This window comes from Bos indicus x Bos taurus, chromosome 22, assembly GCF_003369695.1.
Source record: "Bos indicus x Bos taurus breed Angus x Brahman F1 hybrid chromosome 22, Bos_hybrid_MaternalHap_v2.0, whole genome shotgun sequence".
Taxonomy (NCBI): Eukaryota; Metazoa; Chordata; class Mammalia; order Artiodactyla; family Bovidae; genus Bos; species Bos indicus x Bos taurus.
Genome location: NC_040097.1, coordinates 11,812,395 through 11,828,876, shown reverse-complemented (window position 1 = coordinate 11,828,876; position 16,482 = coordinate 11,812,395). Strand labels below are relative to the sequence as shown.

Sequence of the window (16,482 nt, the reverse complement as noted above, 5' to 3'; positions counted from 1 at the left end):
GCGCGCGGGGCGGGGCGGGCGGCTGCGGCACTGGGGCGGCTGGGGCGGGCCCGCCGCGCTGTAATCGGATCCGGGGAGGGGGCGGGGAGGGGCCGGGCCGGGCGGGCCGGGGGTGGGGGGGGCGCGGAGCCGGGCTCCGGGCCGGCGGGGCTCCGCGCCTGTCAAACCCCTCATTGTTCGCAGCTGATGTCACTCGCAGTTGTGAGCGGCCGCCTCTCCCGGGGACAATGTGGGACTGAGCGGCCCAGCCGCCGCGCCGCCGCCGCCGCAGGACAGCCCCAGCGAGGTAGGGCGCGGGCCGGGCGGGGCACCGTCGGTCGCGAAGTTTGGGGGTTCGGCTGGGGGGCGGGGAGCCCGCGCCAGAGTCCACAGGCCAGGGTCCCGGGTTTGGGAGACCGGGAGACTGCGAGGAACACGTTCCCTGTCCCATACGGGCCCAGGCCTGCACAGGTTGGGGGCGCTGGTCGGCCAGAGGAGCCCCCAGTTACCAGGGAGGGGCTTTCTGGACCCGACACCCCAGATTTGAGGCCCTCATCCCACCTGCTGTTTCTGTCCTTTGGACCTGTTCTTCTCTAGACCTCCTGCCCTGGCTTCTGGTTCTGCTCCACCTCTGTCCCCATCAGCCACTCCCCTGCAGTTCCTGGCTCAGCACACACCCCTTCCCATTCTCTGCAGTCCCTGGGGGCGCCAGACACAGACCTCCAGGCCAGGAGTGTGTGGAGATGTCAGCTTGGTGGCTCAGAATGGTCCCTGGTGCCCTGTGGCTCTTGAGCCCCTCAGCTCTGACCTAGCTTCTTAGCTGGAGTCTTAGGAGGTGCGGGGGCTCTGGCTACTCACTTGAGCCTGGCCCTGGAGCCTGCCTGGCCAGGAGAGGGAGGTGCCCGCCTCCTCACTCCCCTATCCCAGGCCCGCCATCTTGGGACCTGTGGCACCCAGTGCCCCGCCCGGCTCCAGCGCCCTGGGGAGTGGTCTTTAAAGGGATGCACTTCGGGCCAGGTGCATTCCCTCCTCCCGGAATTGGGCTCTTAGTCCCCCACCAAGCCCAGGATGATCACCTTCACGCGGGTCCAACAGTGTGTGTGTCGCCACGGGCTTTTCTTCTCCCACAAAGAGTTTTTAGACCCCAGGGACTCCCCAGGACCTTAAACATCAACTCCAGGCTTCACTCTTCCCTGGGCTTACCCTCGCTGCTTCAGAGCCAGCACCTGGGACCCTATTGTTTTCCCATCTGACAGTCCCCTAGCCCCTTTGGGCCCTGGAACCCCCTCAAACTCCAAGGCGCCCCCATCCCTGCCCCCACCCCCTAGCCTTCATCAGCATGCAGGCTCAGGCCGCCCAAACACAAGGGGATTGTTCTTCTTGCATGCTCAGGGTGGGGGGCTGGGAGCAGGCAGCCCACACACCCTGGCAGGCCCAGGCCACAGGGAGGCTGCTTTGCCCCGCCCTGTGTCCCCAGACAGGCTCTGTCCACCCTCCCTACTCCCATCAGTGCCACCCCCCTACCCCAGCCTTCATCACCATTGCCTGGTGGCACTGACCTCTTGAGGAAGGAGCTCTGAGCCGCACAGGTGGACCCCGGGGTTCCGCCAGCTCTGCCAGCTGCCTCATTCTCATGTAGCTTTGCAGACAAGCCCCTTTTTCTCAGGGCCTCAGGTTCCTGTCTGGCAAGGCCCTTCCAGCTAAGACAGGTTGAGCCTGACTTTGTGAAACCTATCCCACACCGCAGCTCTTCCTTCAGCCTCCCTTTTCCGTGGGGAAACTCACTCAGGGCCCCCAGAAGTCTCAAAGCAAAGCGCAAATCCCCCACCCCAGTGATATGCCCGGGGACCACCTAGACTCAAAGACACAGCAGGAGCAAGGGCTGGGGTGCTGAGGAACGGGAACTGGGAGTCCTGCCCAGGCGGATCCTGACTCTCCCATGCGGCTGGTCCCCTGCGCCCTGAGTCTTCTCACCCTGCTCTCACAGTTTTCTCTGGGATCCTTAGCCTCATTGCTGGTCTTTAATGCCTCCGAGCCCTGAGTCTTTCTTCTCCCTACATACTGAGCCTGGTCCTGGCTCCTGGAACTCTGCATAGTGGAAAAGCAGACTCAGAATTGCCCAAATGGGGCTCTTAGTGAGAGGCATCTTTGAGGAGCAGAGAGGCCTGAGTGATTGGAAGGTTTGGGGAGGGCTTCATAGAGGAGGTGGCATTTGAGAAGGATTTGGACAGAGAGTGGGGAGGATGGGCAGTTGAAGCTAGGATCAGCCTGGGCAAAGGCCCAGAGGCCTGGAGGTGCTAGGCATGTTTTGTAGTCTGGTGTGTGTGGGGGATGGGGTAGGGATGAGACAAGAGAAGTTGGCAGAAGCCGGATCATAAAAGGCCTTGACGGCCTGTCTGTGGAGATCAGGCTTTATTCCTTGGAGACTGGGGAACCAAGGATGGCTGTTGGGCAGCAGAGTGACCCAGTCTTCAGCGTGGAGAGCAGGAGCTAGAGAGAGCTTTCTCAACTGGGGTGAGACAGTGAGGGGATGGGTACCAGTGGGTGGGGCTGTACCATGAAGTTGTGCCCGTTCTTCTGGAGTCCAATCTGGGCCAGGGCCTGCCTTGCTTCCCTTGGCCCTGAGGACTCTTGGGGGCGGGTTGGGGGAGGGGGGCGTTGCCTAACAGTGCTCTAAGGAAGACTGTAGCATTTCTGGCACCAGCCAGCTTGTCAGAGAATCCCTTCTCTGCCTAGTACTGAGTCTACAGGACAGTTCTAGGTCAAGAAACCAGAGGCTGGAGCTCAAGGACCCCAGGCTGCTCCCCTGCAGGCCCCTCCTCCCTGGACTCTCCCATAAAGTAGCTATGAATGGCCATCCTGGGAGACTGTAAGACTGCGAGGCTGGGCATGTGGATCCGAGGATGCTGGGGCAATTCTTGCGGAGGCCTAGCTAATTGGAAAGGCTAAGTGTGCCCAGAGAAAAGGATGGGCAGGGGAGTCAGGGTCCCTCAGTACTGATCCCCTCTAGGCCCAGTGTTGACCCCCCCACCCCCCACCACGCCCTGCCTCGCCTGATACCCCGAGCCATTCCCTAGCATCACTGGGTGTGGCCAGCATGGCTGCTTTTGGAGTAGGAATAGAAGAAGGCTGTTAGGTTGGGGGCTGGAAGGGGATGTTGGGATGTGCGGTGGGGATGAACTTGGAGACTGGACCCTTCTCTCTCTTCCCAGCCCAGGTGGGTCTACAAACCCTAGTTGGGACAGACACTCTGGCTAACAGAGCCAAGGGAATCCCCCAAGGGGCGGGCCAGTCCACTTGAGTTGCTTGGCCCCAGGAGCCCTCCCTTCCCCTGGATTGTTCTTGCTCCAGAACAAAGCCAGGGTGGACACTTGATCCCTGCATGTAGGGGGGGGAAGCTGGCTAAGCCCCCGGCCCTTTGATTGGGCAGCTGTCATGAGAGAGAGACAGCTGGGGGGGGAGGGGCAGGAAGGGGCAGCCGCCATGGCTTACACAGCTGTCACCCCCCGCTCCGCCCCCTGCAGCCCGAGTGGCAGGAAGCCAGGGACAGAAGGAGTGGGCATTGGATCTGGGGTGGGGGTCTGGGGAGCAGGAGGGAACGCCCGAGGTCAGAGGCCTGGTCTGAGCTTGGTATGTTCTGCCAGGGAGCCCTGCTGACCAGAGGGGGCTGGGCACCCCCAGAGGTGAGCTGGAGGTCAGTGTGGCATGGTGCGTAGCTGCCATGTGGGTGGCCCAGCAGGGACCTAGGGCCCACCAGGCTGGAGCAGCGAACAATTCCCTAGAGCCCCTGTGAGGGCAGAAGGGGAGCCAGAATGCCTAGTAGGGCTGCTTGTTTACAGAGCTCCTGGGAGAAGCATTATAGACCTGATCAAGACTCCTTCTTCTCCCCAAAAGACAGGAAAGACCTTGAGGGTCCCTCAGAACAGGAAGGACAGAGAGACCAGCCATTCCCTTTGTCCCCCCAGCCCCCACAGACACACACGTAGCACAGGTGGGTAAACTGAGGTCCGTCAGGTGCAGGCCTGGTCAAGGTCGCTTGGACTTGGGGCAGTGGGGCTCAGTGTAGACCCAGTATCTTTTTCAGGGCAGGAGCCCTAGTTTTGGCCACATCTCAGCCCTTCTGCCCTGTTTTCCCAGGAGCCTTTGCCCACAAGAGGTGATGTGGAGATGTCAGGTTTCCCACTGGTTATCACCCCAAAGGGGTCCGTGAGCCCCAGAAAATTCTAGAGCTTAAGATGTGGCTCTGGACAAGTACAGTCTTTTCCAGACACAACCCATGTCTACTAACTAGGCAGGGATCTCAGGGATGACTAAAGCCTGCTCCCCACCTTTGAAGAGCTGCCTCTGCAACCTTCCCCCACCCCCAAAGAGGACAGCCAGACAGAGGAGGCAGGCAGGACCCTGCTAGTCCCAGCAGACCCCACCTTTCTTGTGACCTTGGGCAGGTTACAGACCCTCTCTGGGCACCAGGCTCCCCTTGTGTTTGGTGAAGTCTTCCATTCAGATAACCAGTGTGTCCTGAGTAACTTCTCCGGCTGGCTCTGGAACACAAGGAGAAGGTGGCAGTCTTGGCTTCTGCTCTAAGGGGCTCCCAGGCTGGCTAGGGTCACCGAAACGAAGCACGTCATCACGAGTGCTTTACTGGGGGAAGTGCTAGCAGCTGGGGTAACGTCAGCAAGGGCAGCCAGCGTGACGCTGGCCAGGATGCTCACAGAGCACCGGCCCTGCATCCACTGTTGCCCTCTGAACTCTGGAGAGCCTACGGAGAGAACTCAAGCAGAGGAAGGAACAGGTTCTGGGGAGGCAACAGTTACTGGCTGTTTGGGGAGTCAGGGTATCACCCCCTTAGTACGGATGAAGAAACAGAGGCCTCAGGCCATACAGTGGCTTCCTGAGTCAGCCAGGCTGGGAGACCCACCCCTCCTCCTCCATGCTCAACCTCAGGCTAGCGGTGGGGGGTGGGGGTTGGGTTTCTGAAGGGGACACTGGACAGAATAGATCTATACTCTTGATGCTGGAGGCAGGATAGGGCAGGGGGCTGGGGAGGAAGGTGCCTAGAGGTCTCTGGGGGCACTCAAGCCCCCGCCCCTCCTAGCAGTAGGGATTTTAGGGTCAGGGCCTGCTCTTGGCTCAGACGGCACCAGGTGGTCCCCTCCCTGTCTTCCTGCTTGGGCTTTGGTCCCCCATGAACTCCCCATCAAGGCTGAGCCTCTACGGGAGATAGCCGCTGAAGGAGAGGGATTTCCAAGCAGGATTAAGGTCCAGGATTAAGTTGGGGCATGAAAAGGGGTCGGGTGGGGAGGGCTGGCGGCCAGGCTAATCCCAGCAGCTAATCTCTGGCTCCTCCTTCCTCCATCAGTTAACAGCCTTGACGTTCCCCTACCGGCCCCCAGTCCCGTTCTTACCCATCACCCAGTCCCACAGGGGAAGCAGTCCCTCCATCTTATGGGTGAGAACACTGAGACTTAGAGTCCAAGTACTTTGTTTCTGGTACAGTAGAAAGTGCTCCAGGCTGGGAACACCGCCAGCTCGGACACTTCTAACCTCCCTGGGACTTAGGAGAGGGCTCAGAAAGCCACCGTGCACACTGCCGGTCCCAACACCCCACGCCCACCCGCAGTGCTGAGTGAACCCTGCTCACAGCTGTCGCAGGAGCCTCTGCTCTCGTGACTCCTAGTGGACAGGCACAGCCCACCCTCCCGGAGTCTTGCTACCTCCACTTCCACCCACCTTTCAAGACCGCCCGTGGCTGCTCCGGCTCCCTCTCCAGCTGCTCCAACCAGGCTCTAGCCAGCGGGGGCTCTGCTTCCTGGACGCAAGTGCCTCTTGTTTGAAGTAACCTCTCAGTTTGAACCCAACCTTCAAGGCCCAGTCCACAGGGGTCCCCTCTCCCAGGAGGTCAGGGAGGAGGCTCCCTCTCTCTGGATTCCCACAGGCCTCCGAGTTCATTCTTTCTTTCGATGTACCAGGGAAAGGGAAGAATACTTGTGGAGACACAGGCACCCAACTTATTTTAATTCTCGTGAACTCTGGGGATTGGACTTGGTATTCCCTTTGTACAGATGGGGAAGCTGAGGCTCAGAAGGGTTATAGATGCTGGCCAGGCTTACACAGCTGGTGAGTCGCACACAGCAGACTGGTCAGTGTGACACTTGAAACTTGTGCTCCACGCTGTCTCCCTGCTCTGGAAGTTTGTCTAGTTTGGCTTTGGGATTCCCACGTAAGGGCAGGGGACCTGAAAGAGAGTGGAGCTCCTCTCTAACCCCTCTCCCACTGTCCCTGCAGAGCCAGCCAGGCCACAGTGTGGACGCATTCCCAGGCGGCCTCAGCCCCAGCCCCGCCTGACAGGATGAGTGGCTCAGATGCGGGGCTGGAGGAGGAGCCAGAGCTCAGCATCACCCTCACACTGCGGATGCTGATGCACGGGAAGGTGAGGCGGGGCGGGGGCGGGGTGGGGGGGGCGGTGAGGTGGCTTCCCTGTGGCTCAGGAGGGGGCAAAGGGAAAGGTGAGGCAAGACCTGGCCGGCTTGTGGCGGGGAGTCTGATCTTGGGTATCCTGTCTCCTGTGGAGTCCAACCTACCCCCACCCTCAGTGGGGCAAAGGGCGGTGCCTGGGGTATGGGTATGCTGCTGACTTCACTCTTGTCTGGTTTGCAGGAGGTGGGCAGCATAATTGGGAAGGTAGGTGCCTCGTTCTATTCTGTGTGTCCCCTCCAACCTGAGACCTCAGGCTTGGAAAGGAAGCAACAACCGCTTGGCCTAAGAGCCATTTTCTGTTCTGTCTCCTGCAGAAAGGAGAGACTGTAAAGCGAATCCGGGAACAGGTGAGGATGGAGTTTGGGAGAGGAGCCCAGGGTACCTGGTTTGGAGGGGAGGGGAGATACCTGCCCCACCCTGTCCCTGAATCCACCATCCAGGATCACCAGTCAGTGCCCCTAGAAGGTGGCCACTTCCAGCCTTGGCTGGGGCCTGGTGAGTGGGGGGCAGGCAGGTTCCTGGCCAGGAAGCAGAGAAGGAGCCCCGCTGCTTGTCCTATACCCGCAGAGCAGTGCCCGGATCACCATCTCTGAGGGCTCCTGCCCTGAGCGCATCACCACCATCACTGGGTCTACAGCAGCCGTCTTCCACGCGGTCTCCATGATCGCCTTCAAGCTGGATGAGGTCTGTGGCTGGCTGGAGGGAGGCCAAGGGTGGTCCCCTAGGAGGAACAGGACTCTGATCCACAGAGTGGCTACGGGCGGGATGGAAGGCCAAGTGGGATGTGGGTGGGCTTCCCTCCTTCGCCCCCTGGCAGGAAGGTGCCCCAGGGGCGGGGGAGCAGCACAGGCACGCACAGCCAACCGCGTCTTCCTGGCCAGGACCTCTGCGCTGCTCCTGCAAACGGAGGGAATGTCTCCAGGCCTCCAGTGACCCTGCGCCTTGTCATCCCTGCAAGCCAGTGTGGCTCGCTGATTGGGAAGGCGGGCACCAAGATCAAGGAGATCAGAGAGGTGAGGGGAGGGGGTCTCGAGGGGAGAGCTGGGCTTACGGCTTCCTGTCCCCTGGGGAGCTATGAGCCCGGGCCCTCTGCTCTGGGCTATGGGAGTAGCCGGAAGTGGCCCCCATTCTTTGCCCACAGACTACAGGTGCCCAGGTGCAGGTGGCAGGGGACCTGCTCCCCAACTCCACAGAGCGTGCTGTCACCGTGTCCGGGGTGCCTGATGCCATCATCCTGTGTGTGCGCCAGATCTGTGCTGTCATCCTGGAGGTGGGCCCGGGGGCAGGGAGAGAGGGCAGAGGCTGGACCCTGGGGCTGCCTTGTCAGGCCACCCAAGCCTATGCCTGTGACACCAGGTGGGGGTAGGGCGGGGCTGCAGGGATGGATGTGAGACGCTCAAGGACATCGAGCTGTGTTGATCTGGGGCTTATGGGGAGGGCCTTGGGAACACAGGGCCCTTGGGGAGGGCAGGGGGGCCTGAGAAGGTCCTGACCGAGCCTCCCCATGTGTCCCTTCCAGTCCCCACCCAAAGGAGCCACTATCCCATACCATCCAAGCCTCTCCTTAGGTACTGTGCTTCTCTCCACCAACCAGGTGAGGGGGAACAGCAGGAAGGGTAGGACGTGTTACTGGAGAAGCAGGGGAGGCGGAGGAAGGAATGGGGGGTCCAGGGAGAGGTGGGGAGGGGTGACTCTACCTACACTGCCCTATCACAGTGACCCTCTTTGACGCACTCTGTCCTCACAGGGGTTCTCTGTCCAGGGTCAGTATGGCACTGTGACTCCAGCTGAGGTGAGTGCCCAAAGCCCATGGCACCCCTTCCGGAACAGAGCCTCCTCTGACTCCTGACCCCTCTTCTTGGCACAGGTCACCAAGCTCCAGCAGCTCTCGGGCCATGCAGTCCCCTTCGCCTCACCCAGCATGGTGCCAGGTGAGCAGTCCCTGCGGAAGGAAGCAGGGGCAGATCCCAGTGGGCCAGGCAGCCCCCTCTGGAAAGGACGAGGGGAGGCAGGAAGGACCCAGACTCACGCCCAGTCCCTCTTCTTCCCGCCTGTAGGACTGGATCCTAGCACACAGACCAGCTCACAGGAGTTCTTGGTTCCCAACGACGTGAGCATGGGATGGGGTGGTTTGAGGGGGAGAGTAGGGGAGCCCGGGGGTGGGGGGTCTGGGCCTCACCTAGGGTTGAATTCCACCCCCTCCCCAGCTGATTGGCTGCGTGATCGGGCGCCAGGGCAGCAAGATCAGTGAGATCCGGCAGATGTCAGGGGCACATATCAAGATCGGGAACCAAGCCGAGGGCGCTGGTGAGCGGCACGTGACCATCACTGGTTCACCTGTCTCCATCGCCCTGGCCCAGTACCTCATCACTGCCTGGTGAGTGTGGGGTGGGGGTGTCACAGGTCATGGGGCGTCTGTGCCTGAGAAAGGCACCGGTCGGGTGGAGAGAGCGGACCTCCCTTCTCCCGGGCCTGTCCTCTGCCTCCCTAAGCCTGCCGCACTCATCCACGTTGCCCCATCTTCCCCCTGCGTGTGTCCCTCGTGCCCACTGTCCATCCCTGTCTCTCCTCCCTGGCACTCCGGTCTCCCCATGTCTCCCCTTACCCGATGCTGTGTCTGCTTGTCCTTATCTGCTGTGTCCCATCCCCACCCTTCCGACCTGTCCCATCTTTTCCCCAAACACGCCCATCCATGTCATTGCTCTCAATTCCTGTTTTTCATCTAATCTCATCCCTTATATCTGCCCTCATTGCCCCCTGTCTCGCCGCCCCCACCTTCCCTTCATCTCCCCCCTCTGTCCCTCTTTCCAGTCTAGAAACGGCCAAGTCTACCTCTGGGGGGACACCCGGCTCGGCCCCCACAGACCTGCCTGCCCCTTTCTCGCCACCCCTGACGGCCCTGCCCACCGCTCCCCCAGGCCTGCTGGGCACGCCCTATGCCATCTCCCTCTCCAACTTCATCGGCCTCAAGCCCGTACCCTTCTTGGCTCTACCACCTGCCTCCCCAGGGCCACCGCCGGGCTTGGCGGCCTACACTGCCAAGATGGCAGCGGCCAATGGGAGCAAGAAAGCTGAGCGGCAGAAATTCTCCCCCTACTGAGGCTGGCTGAGGCACAGGTGCGGGGGCAGGCAGGACCGCCGGCAGGGGGCTGCCTCTGCTACCTGCCCAAGGACTCCACCCCGGGAGGGGGTCCCAAACGCCGCTAATGCCCAGACGCATGGATGCAACCCCCCCCACCCTGCCCCAGTCTGTGGGAGTTCCTGCTCTTGGAGTGGGGGTGGTTTCCGGCCCAGGGTTTTGGGAGCTGTGGCAGCCCCAGGATATAGGGGGCTTGACCCCCTCTAGCTCTGTGCTTGGATGCAGGGAGCATCCTAAGTGCCCCCACTTTGGGGGGTGTCACTCATGCACTCCCCATCCCTCAGGGCTTCCCTTCTACTGTCCCCAGCGTGGGGATCAGGGAGGAGGCCTGGGGGTGGCTGGGGGCCTTGCTTCTCTCCCCACCTCCCTGCAGATTCCTGCTGCTTCCACTGATACCCTTTTGACTGGAATGGACTGGCTGGGCTTGGCAGAGGGCAGCCTGAAGAGGGGGCACTGCCAGGCAGCTGGGGGAGTGGCATGGGGGCAGGGGCCGAGTTCTCAGCAGCAGATACTCTGTACAGTTTTTTCAATTCCTGTTTTTGAATAAATATTCTCAGAGACCAGGAAGCTGTGAAACATTGTGGGTGTTGGCAAAACCTACAGAATATGGGTGCAGCCGAGGTCCCAGAGGACCCCCATCTATGACTCCATCAGCCCCAGCTGGGCCTCAGCCCCTTCCACATGCCAATTCTGGGGCTTTAGGGCTCTTTGGGGGTCATGTTGTCCAGCCTCCTGTCTCTGGCACCACAATGATCCAGTTTTTTTCTGGGCATTTTTAGAAGCTGATGGAGGAGTCTCAGTAGTTCTGTCCAGCTTCTTCTTGATGCATATGTCGCAGAGGTCTTTCCGAATGTCCCTCCACTTGTTCTTCCTGCTGTGGCTGTAACCCAGACCCTGCCCTGCTTGGCCCACTCCCTTTGGCTGTGAGCCCTTAGGGCCCTCTTCTCTGTGATCCTGCCCACCTCCGCTTCTTCCTTGGCCTAGGGACCATCTGTGAGTGTCCAGATCACTCAAGCTGGAGGAGCTCTTAGACATAGTCCCGGGTACAGATGGGAAAACTGAGGCCTAGGGAAGGGTAGGTGTGTGTACAAGGCCATGCAGAGTTGGCTCCGAACTCAGGATTGCTCCCAGAAGAATCTGGGCCTCACCAGGCTACAGGCCCCCTTTCTCCCATTCCAGGGTCAGAACTCCAGGCAGGGCACCTGCCACAAGCTGTGCTGGAGGCTGGACGGGCCCTTTCCGATACCACCCTGCTTTCTCCAGTCCCGGCTCACCTGGGAGACATCTCTCACGTGGCCTCTGACATGCTCAGGCTTTCCCTTTCTGTCAAATCCCGGCCTTGATCAGGTGCCTCAGAAGGGCCAAGGGCAGGGCCCTCTGGAGGTCTCTGGAGGTGCTGCAGGAGGGCCCGCGGGTGCCAGGCCCGCGAAGTGCAGGCTCGGGGGGACCACGGCAGCGCTCGGCGGGCAAGGCGGCCCAGCGTCCGGCGTACAGGGCGCTGCAGCAGGCCGTACAGGAAGGGGTGAGCCGCGAAGGCCGAGTAGGCTATCCAGGTGACGGCCGCCTCGGCCGCTGCGGCCTGTGCAGCAGGCGCCAAGCACGCACAGCCGTAAGGCAGCCAGCAGGCTGCGAACTGGCCCACGGCCAGCGCCGGAGCCAGGGCTGCTTTGCCCCAGGGCGGGCGAGGCCGGAGGGGCGGCAAGATGGAGAGGCGACTATCCAGAGAGTCGGAGCGCGGCCGGGACCCGCGTGCGGGTCGTGGGGGCCGCAGGGCGGCCCGGCGCGCCACGAGGAAGATGCTGCCGTAGGCGCCGAGCAGCAGGAGGGCGGGTAGCGCGAAGGCCAGCAGCGCCCAGAGCGGCCGGAAGGGCCCGAGGCCTCCCGCCAGGACCGAGCAGCGAGCCGGGGCCGGGGGCGGTGCGGGCGGCGGCCCGAGCAAGGACAGCGCGCCCAGCAGCCCGGCGGCCGCCCACACGGCGGTGAGCACTAGGGTGGGCGGAGGTCGCGCGCCGGGCCGCAGCGGATGAACTATAAGGCGGTAGCGCGCCAGGCCGAGCGCCGCCACGCCGAGCGTGCAGGCCGGCAGCAGCGCCGCCGAGAGGAAGCGCGCCGCGCGGCAGGGTGCGGGGCCCAGGCGCACGCGGCCCAGCCCCGGCGGCGGAGCGGCCAGCAGGCCCAGCGGCATGATGGAGGCGGCCGCCAGCAGGTCCACGACGCACAGGTGCACGAGGTAGAGAGCGTCGCGCAGTCCCGGCGTCCGCAACACCACCACCAGCAGCGCGCCGTTGCCTAGCAGTGCCGCCGCCTCCACGAGAGCCGCCAGGATCAACCCCATCGAGGCTGCGACTTCTGGGGCGCTCAGCCCTGTGGCGTTGGCCATCCGAGCGCTTAGGCTTCGCCCTGTGCTGGGAGGCAGAGAGAGAGAGGGAGATGGAGCTTTCCTCTCCCCGCCCCCCATTATCCTCATTCCCATCACCCACCATCCATCCCTTGCTCCTCTGGCCTCTCACCTCACAGGCTGCCCAGGCGCTGGCTCAGATGCCCGGGCTGACATCCTTCTGGGGGCTTGGCTGGCCCCATGGAAGGGTGCAAGCCGGGGACTGTGGCTCTCTCTTCCACACCAGCGACTCAGCCCCTGCTGGAGATGGTACCGGCTGTCACTCTGATGCTGCCCTTTGGAGACACACAGAGCTGGCAAGGGAGGGGCAGGGCCTGGCACCGGCCCCCTGGGTCCTAGCAGCTGCCAGCTGGAGGCTGGAGGCTGTGCTGTGGAAATGCTGGGAGGGCCTGGGGAGGGGGACCCGGAGCAATCATAGACTGGAGTGCAGACTGAGGACGTTAGAGTGTAGGCTTTGGAGTCAGCCAGGTCCTATTCTGTCTTTTCCAGGCAGAAAATCTGCTCTCTTATGCCATCCCCCTCAGTGAGGGTAACTGGATCATTCAGCCTTGGTACTGAGGGGAAACTGAGGTACCAGGGACACAGGAGCTGGGAGACGCCTAAGTACCCTCTAGTCCTCAGGAGGGCTAGTTCTCTAGGTAAAGTGAGGGGGAAGCACAGGACTTTGGCACATAGTAGGTTGCTCTGCTGGTATTAGCTTGGCACAGAATAGGTGCTTCAAGACACTGTGGAATTAATGAGAGGAAGCCTTAGGGGCAACTAAAAGCTTTTTTTGGTTGTTTTTGCTGTTAGCAAATGAGTCCGCTTCTGCTAAGAACACCCTGAATTTTCTTTAGGAAGCTACCTTCCCCAACTCTCAGGACACGTGGTTTGGGTAAGATCCTAACCTTTCATGTCATACTGCAGGCACAAAAACCCAGCCCTAGCCATGGTATGGCACCCCCCGAACAAGGTATTGGCTCAGGGAAAGACGTGTGACTCCAATGGGGTCATGTCGCCCAGTCCCATGGCAAAACCCCATCTATACCCTGATAGCTTGCCTTTGTGTCTGAAGCTCCTTCCTTTCCTCTGAATCCCGGTCTGGATACCCAGGTGCCTCTTCAACATCACTCCTGTACAGAAACTATTGGGCATCTCAAAAGTTCTACACCCTAACATAGGGCCTGACTCATGGCCCCCAACCGCAACTTTCTCCACAGACTCTTAGTAAATGCCATCTCAGAAGTTTCCATCGACACCTCCTTTTCCTACTTACTCCACATCCAAAAGATCAACCTGTCTAAATTCAGCCATGTCTCACCACCATTATGTTCCCAGGCACTGCCACCCCTCACCTGGACTATTGCAGCTTCTTCCTCACGGATCTGATCTTCGTTCCTGCACCTCATGGTGGTCATTTGTCTGTTTGCCCTTAGATCCACTCCCATATTCCCCAGCACTGCTCTGCCTTCCAAGAAACTGATTTACTGGGCTCCTCTGTCAGTTGGTTTTGGGGTATATTCAGCCAATGGAAGTTACCAGCAGAACTGGAGGGTGGCAGGAGGGAAGAAGCCAGGGTATTTTTCCTTTCATGCTCAGCCTGGATCTACCTCTAGATCCGCCTCTGTGGAAGACTTCATCTCCCTCCATAGCCCTGGCTCCCTTCAGGCAGCCCCCTCTGGGATTCTGGCACCTGCTGGGGGAGCCCAGTCTTGGGCATTGGAATTCCATTATCCTTCCAACCTAAGAATGGTAGCAACTTCCTGCGGTTGCTAATCCCAGGATTGACTCACCAGCCCCGCTGGTAGTTCAGCTCCTTCTTTGTATCAAATTCCTCTTGTCTGGAATACATAGAGTGATTTGTGTTTTGTTGATTGGATCTTGACTGACAACATAGATCCACTCTCTATGCAGCTGGCCAAAGTGGATCTCTCTAAAGACAAATCAGGTCAGGTCATGATTCTGCACTCATCTCTCCAAGAGCTTCCTGTCATCAAAATAGAATCTCAGCCCCTCTGTGCTGAGATTGCCTTCTCACCTTTCTGACCTCACCCTCCTCCTCCTTGCCTCCCATACTTCCAGCCATGCAGTCTTTGTGCTGGGCCCACATGTCAAACTCCTTTTCCCTTGAGGAAGTTTGCATGTGCTGTTTCTTCCGTCAGAACACCCTTCCCCCAGATCTCTTCATGGCTCGCTCTCTCACCTAATTCAGGTCTCTGCTTTCAGTGACCATCTTTCCTAAAATTGTTCCACTTTCTCATCACTACTTTAACCCTGTTTTATTTTTCTTACTGGCCCTTTTCCTACTTGAAATTGTATTTCCTATCTACGCACGTACTGCTTACAGCCTGTTTTACTTGAATGCAAGCGCCTTGGTAGCAGGGACCCTGTCTGTGCTCTTTGGAGCACAGTGCTTGCTTGTGCCTGTGCCTCGCAGGCATACCGTCCTCACCGGCACGGATCTGGGTGGCAGACAACAGGGCGTGGATCTCTGGGTTTAACTCACCTGCTGCTGGAATTTGAAGAGCCCTGGTCCGGTTCTCTGTTATTTGGATGAGACTGGTGCTCAGAGAGGGAGGGAGTGTGTTCTAGATTACCCAGCTGAGTTGTACCTGGAATCTGGGTCACCTGCTTCCTACGCTCTGTCCACACAGTCACTACTTCCCATACCTGACCACAACTTTGAAGTGGGTATTTGCCTCTAGGAGGTGAATCTGAGATCCTGGTTCAGAGGAAGGAGAGGGCATTGGCTTTCCCACTGCCCAGTTAGGCCTGTAGGGCCTAGGGAGGACTCAGCAGGACTAGATGGGAAAGCAGATGAGAACAGGTGCCTGGGGAAGGCAATAGGCAGGGATGGGGACTATGGTGGGTTGGGGAGTGCATTCTCCCTCTAAAATCGTTCAACTAAATTAACAGTGAAAACATTTTGTAATTTATCATCTTTTTTTTTTTTCAAAAAGAAATGCAGGGAGGATAAACCAGAAACTCCAGTAGGTTGGTAGGCATGGAGCATGGAGTGAGAGAGCTAGGAGAACACTCTTCCGAGCACAGATTTGGACAGACTGGACTTTGGAGGACCATATTAATGGTCTATGTGTTGAAAAAAAAAAATAACCAAGATGAGAAAGCCCCCTAAAAGTGAATATATATAGAAACAAATGAACCTACCTGCATTCCAAATAAATAACCACCACAATGAAGAGAAATAAATAACTAATCCAAGTAATATTTGAACCTGTGTTCAAATTGTTGCTTTGACCATTGACCTTCAGTCTAAAGACAAAAAAGTTAGCTTGAATAAGGTTTGATAAATCTTGAACTCTACTGAGCAAGTTTGTTTTTCACAATGGTTGTAGGTACAGCAATTCTGAAACTGCTTTTGTGTGGGATTAGGCAAATAAGTAAATGATTTGAGGTTGATGTGAACCAAGGTTCCGACTATAGGAGAAGGGAGGATAATTATAGATTTGGGAAAGAATGGAAGGACACACTGGAATCGGAGAAACAGACAGAGATAGATGTGTTTATTTACATGTACATATTTCCTAGTGCTCTTTGCTGCCAGGACTGAAAAGCAAAGACATGCGGTTCCAAAGAGCACACCTCTGCCCAGATCTTGGATTCTCAATATCATCTCCTGCTCTAGGAAACCCCTGTGGAGAAATGGCTGATTCTAGGTTTGTACAAGATGAGCCTGGAACGTCATGTGATAACCAGAACCTAAGGAAGTGCTCACAAAATGATGTAGACACAGGAGTTAGCCTGAAGGACCTTCTGCTAGCCAAAGCAGGGACAACTTGAGGATCAAAACAGCAACAAAACAGCAACAGTCTCATCCAAATAACAGAGAACTGGACCATTCAATGTCAGCTATGGCACAGACATTAAATACAATCAGAACCCATGGGTCCATACTGATAATAAGGAAAGAAAGGTGACTGTTATTAATAAATACAGAAGAAATGGTGGAATTAGATAAAAATTTGCAACCATCGTAGCAAAAATTCATTGAAGTCATCAATTTCAGGTAAAAATCGTCACTGAATGTAAAAGCTAGCAGGTGAAAGTTGATAAGGAATGGGACATTGACACTCAAAATATTTCCCCACAGATTACTGATCAATTACAAATGGGGGAAATGATAACTTCCCCGTGGAACAACCTGGTGGACATGACTTTGAGCAAAGTTACATCACCAAGGATGGGATATGTCCCTCCTGATATAGTACACCAAGGACATGTCATTCACATAATGTTCCTGCCAAACTGCAATGCCTGAATCTAATTATTGCAAAATATCAGACAAACGTGAACTGAGAGAGCCTATAAAACAACTGACCTGTACTCTTTAGGAGTGTCAAGAGTGTCCAAAGTTATGGAGGGAAAAGAAAAGGCTCAAGAATGGTTTCAGATTAAAGGAAACCAAAGAGAATGACAACGAAATGCAGGGTATGACCCAGCACTGGGTCCTGACCTGCTGTCTAATATCTGCTCCCCTCGTTTGTGGACA

At 58.1% G+C, this 16,482-nt stretch overlaps 2 protein-coding genes across 7 annotated transcripts; one reads left to right on the top strand and one right to left on the bottom strand.

Moving 5' to 3' along the window:
- The first annotated feature begins 113 nt into the window (after nt 1-113).
- PCBP4 (poly(rC) binding protein 4) lies at nt 114-10,162 on the top strand. 4 transcript variants are annotated; one of them, XM_027522416.1, is made up of 13 exons: nt 114-286; nt 6,265-6,409; nt 6,637-6,660; nt 6,771-6,803; nt 7,024-7,140; nt 7,338-7,469; nt 7,598-7,726; nt 7,976-8,050; nt 8,204-8,248; nt 8,324-8,387; nt 8,514-8,566; nt 8,664-8,833; nt 9,465-10,162. In XM_027522416.1, the coding sequence occupies exons 2-13, from the start codon at nt 6,329-6,331 to the stop codon at nt 9,529-9,531; spliced, it is 990 nt and encodes a 329-aa protein (XP_027378217.1). In that variant the 5' UTR covers nt 114-286; nt 6,265-6,328; the 3' UTR covers nt 9,532-10,162. The 4 variants fall into 4 exon arrangements, with proteins under 4 accessions (XP_027378217.1, XP_027378216.1, XP_027378214.1 ...); XM_027522415.1 differs by having other exon boundaries at nt 115-286; nt 9,375-10,162; XM_027522413.1 differs by having other exon boundaries at nt 120-286; nt 9,268-10,162.
- GPR62 (G protein-coupled receptor 62) lies at nt 7,096-16,093 on the bottom strand. 3 transcript variants are annotated; one of them, XM_027522419.1, is made up of 3 exons: nt 12,106-16,093; nt 10,870-12,000; nt 7,096-7,177 (listed from the first exon to the last, which is right to left on the bottom strand). In XM_027522419.1, exons 1-2 carry the CDS (start codon nt 12,147-12,149, stop codon nt 10,884-10,886), a joined length of 1,161 nt encoding a protein of 386 aa, XP_027378220.1. In that variant the 5' UTR covers nt 12,150-16,093; the 3' UTR covers nt 7,096-7,177; nt 10,870-10,883. The 3 variants fall into 3 exon arrangements, with proteins under 3 accessions (XP_027378220.1, XP_027378218.1, XP_027378221.1); XM_027522417.1 differs by lacking the exon at nt 7,096-7,177 and having other exon boundaries at nt 10,112-12,000; XM_027522420.1 differs by lacking the exon at nt 7,096-7,177 and having other exon boundaries at nt 10,162-11,995.
- Between the last annotated feature and the right edge of the window lie 389 nt (nt 16,094-16,482).

What these genes read in the sequence shown, in the direction of transcription:
- PCBP4 (XM_027522413.1), top strand. Translation starts at nt 6,329, where the DNA reads ATGAGTGGCTCAGATGCGGGGCTGGAGGAGGAGCCAGAGCTCAGCATC. An exon ending in TGGGCAGCATAATTGGGAAG is followed by an intron (nt 6,661 to 6,770) that starts GTAGGTGCCTCG and finishes TGTCTCCTGCAG; the next exon opens with AAAGGAGAGACTGTAAAGCG. An exon ending in AGATCAAGGAGATCAGAGAG is followed by an intron (nt 7,470 to 7,597) that starts GTGAGGGGAGGG and finishes CTTTGCCCACAG; the next exon opens with ACTACAGGTGCCCAGGTGCA.
- GPR62 (XM_027522419.1), bottom strand. Translation starts at nt 12,149, where the DNA reads ATGTCAGCCCGGGCATCTGAGCCAGCGCCTGGGCAGCCTGTGAG. An exon ending in GCGCCTGGGCAGCCTGTGAG is followed by an intron (nt 12,001 to 12,105) that starts GTGAGAGGCCAG and finishes TCTGCCTCCCAG; the next exon opens with CACAGGGCGAAGCCTAAGCG.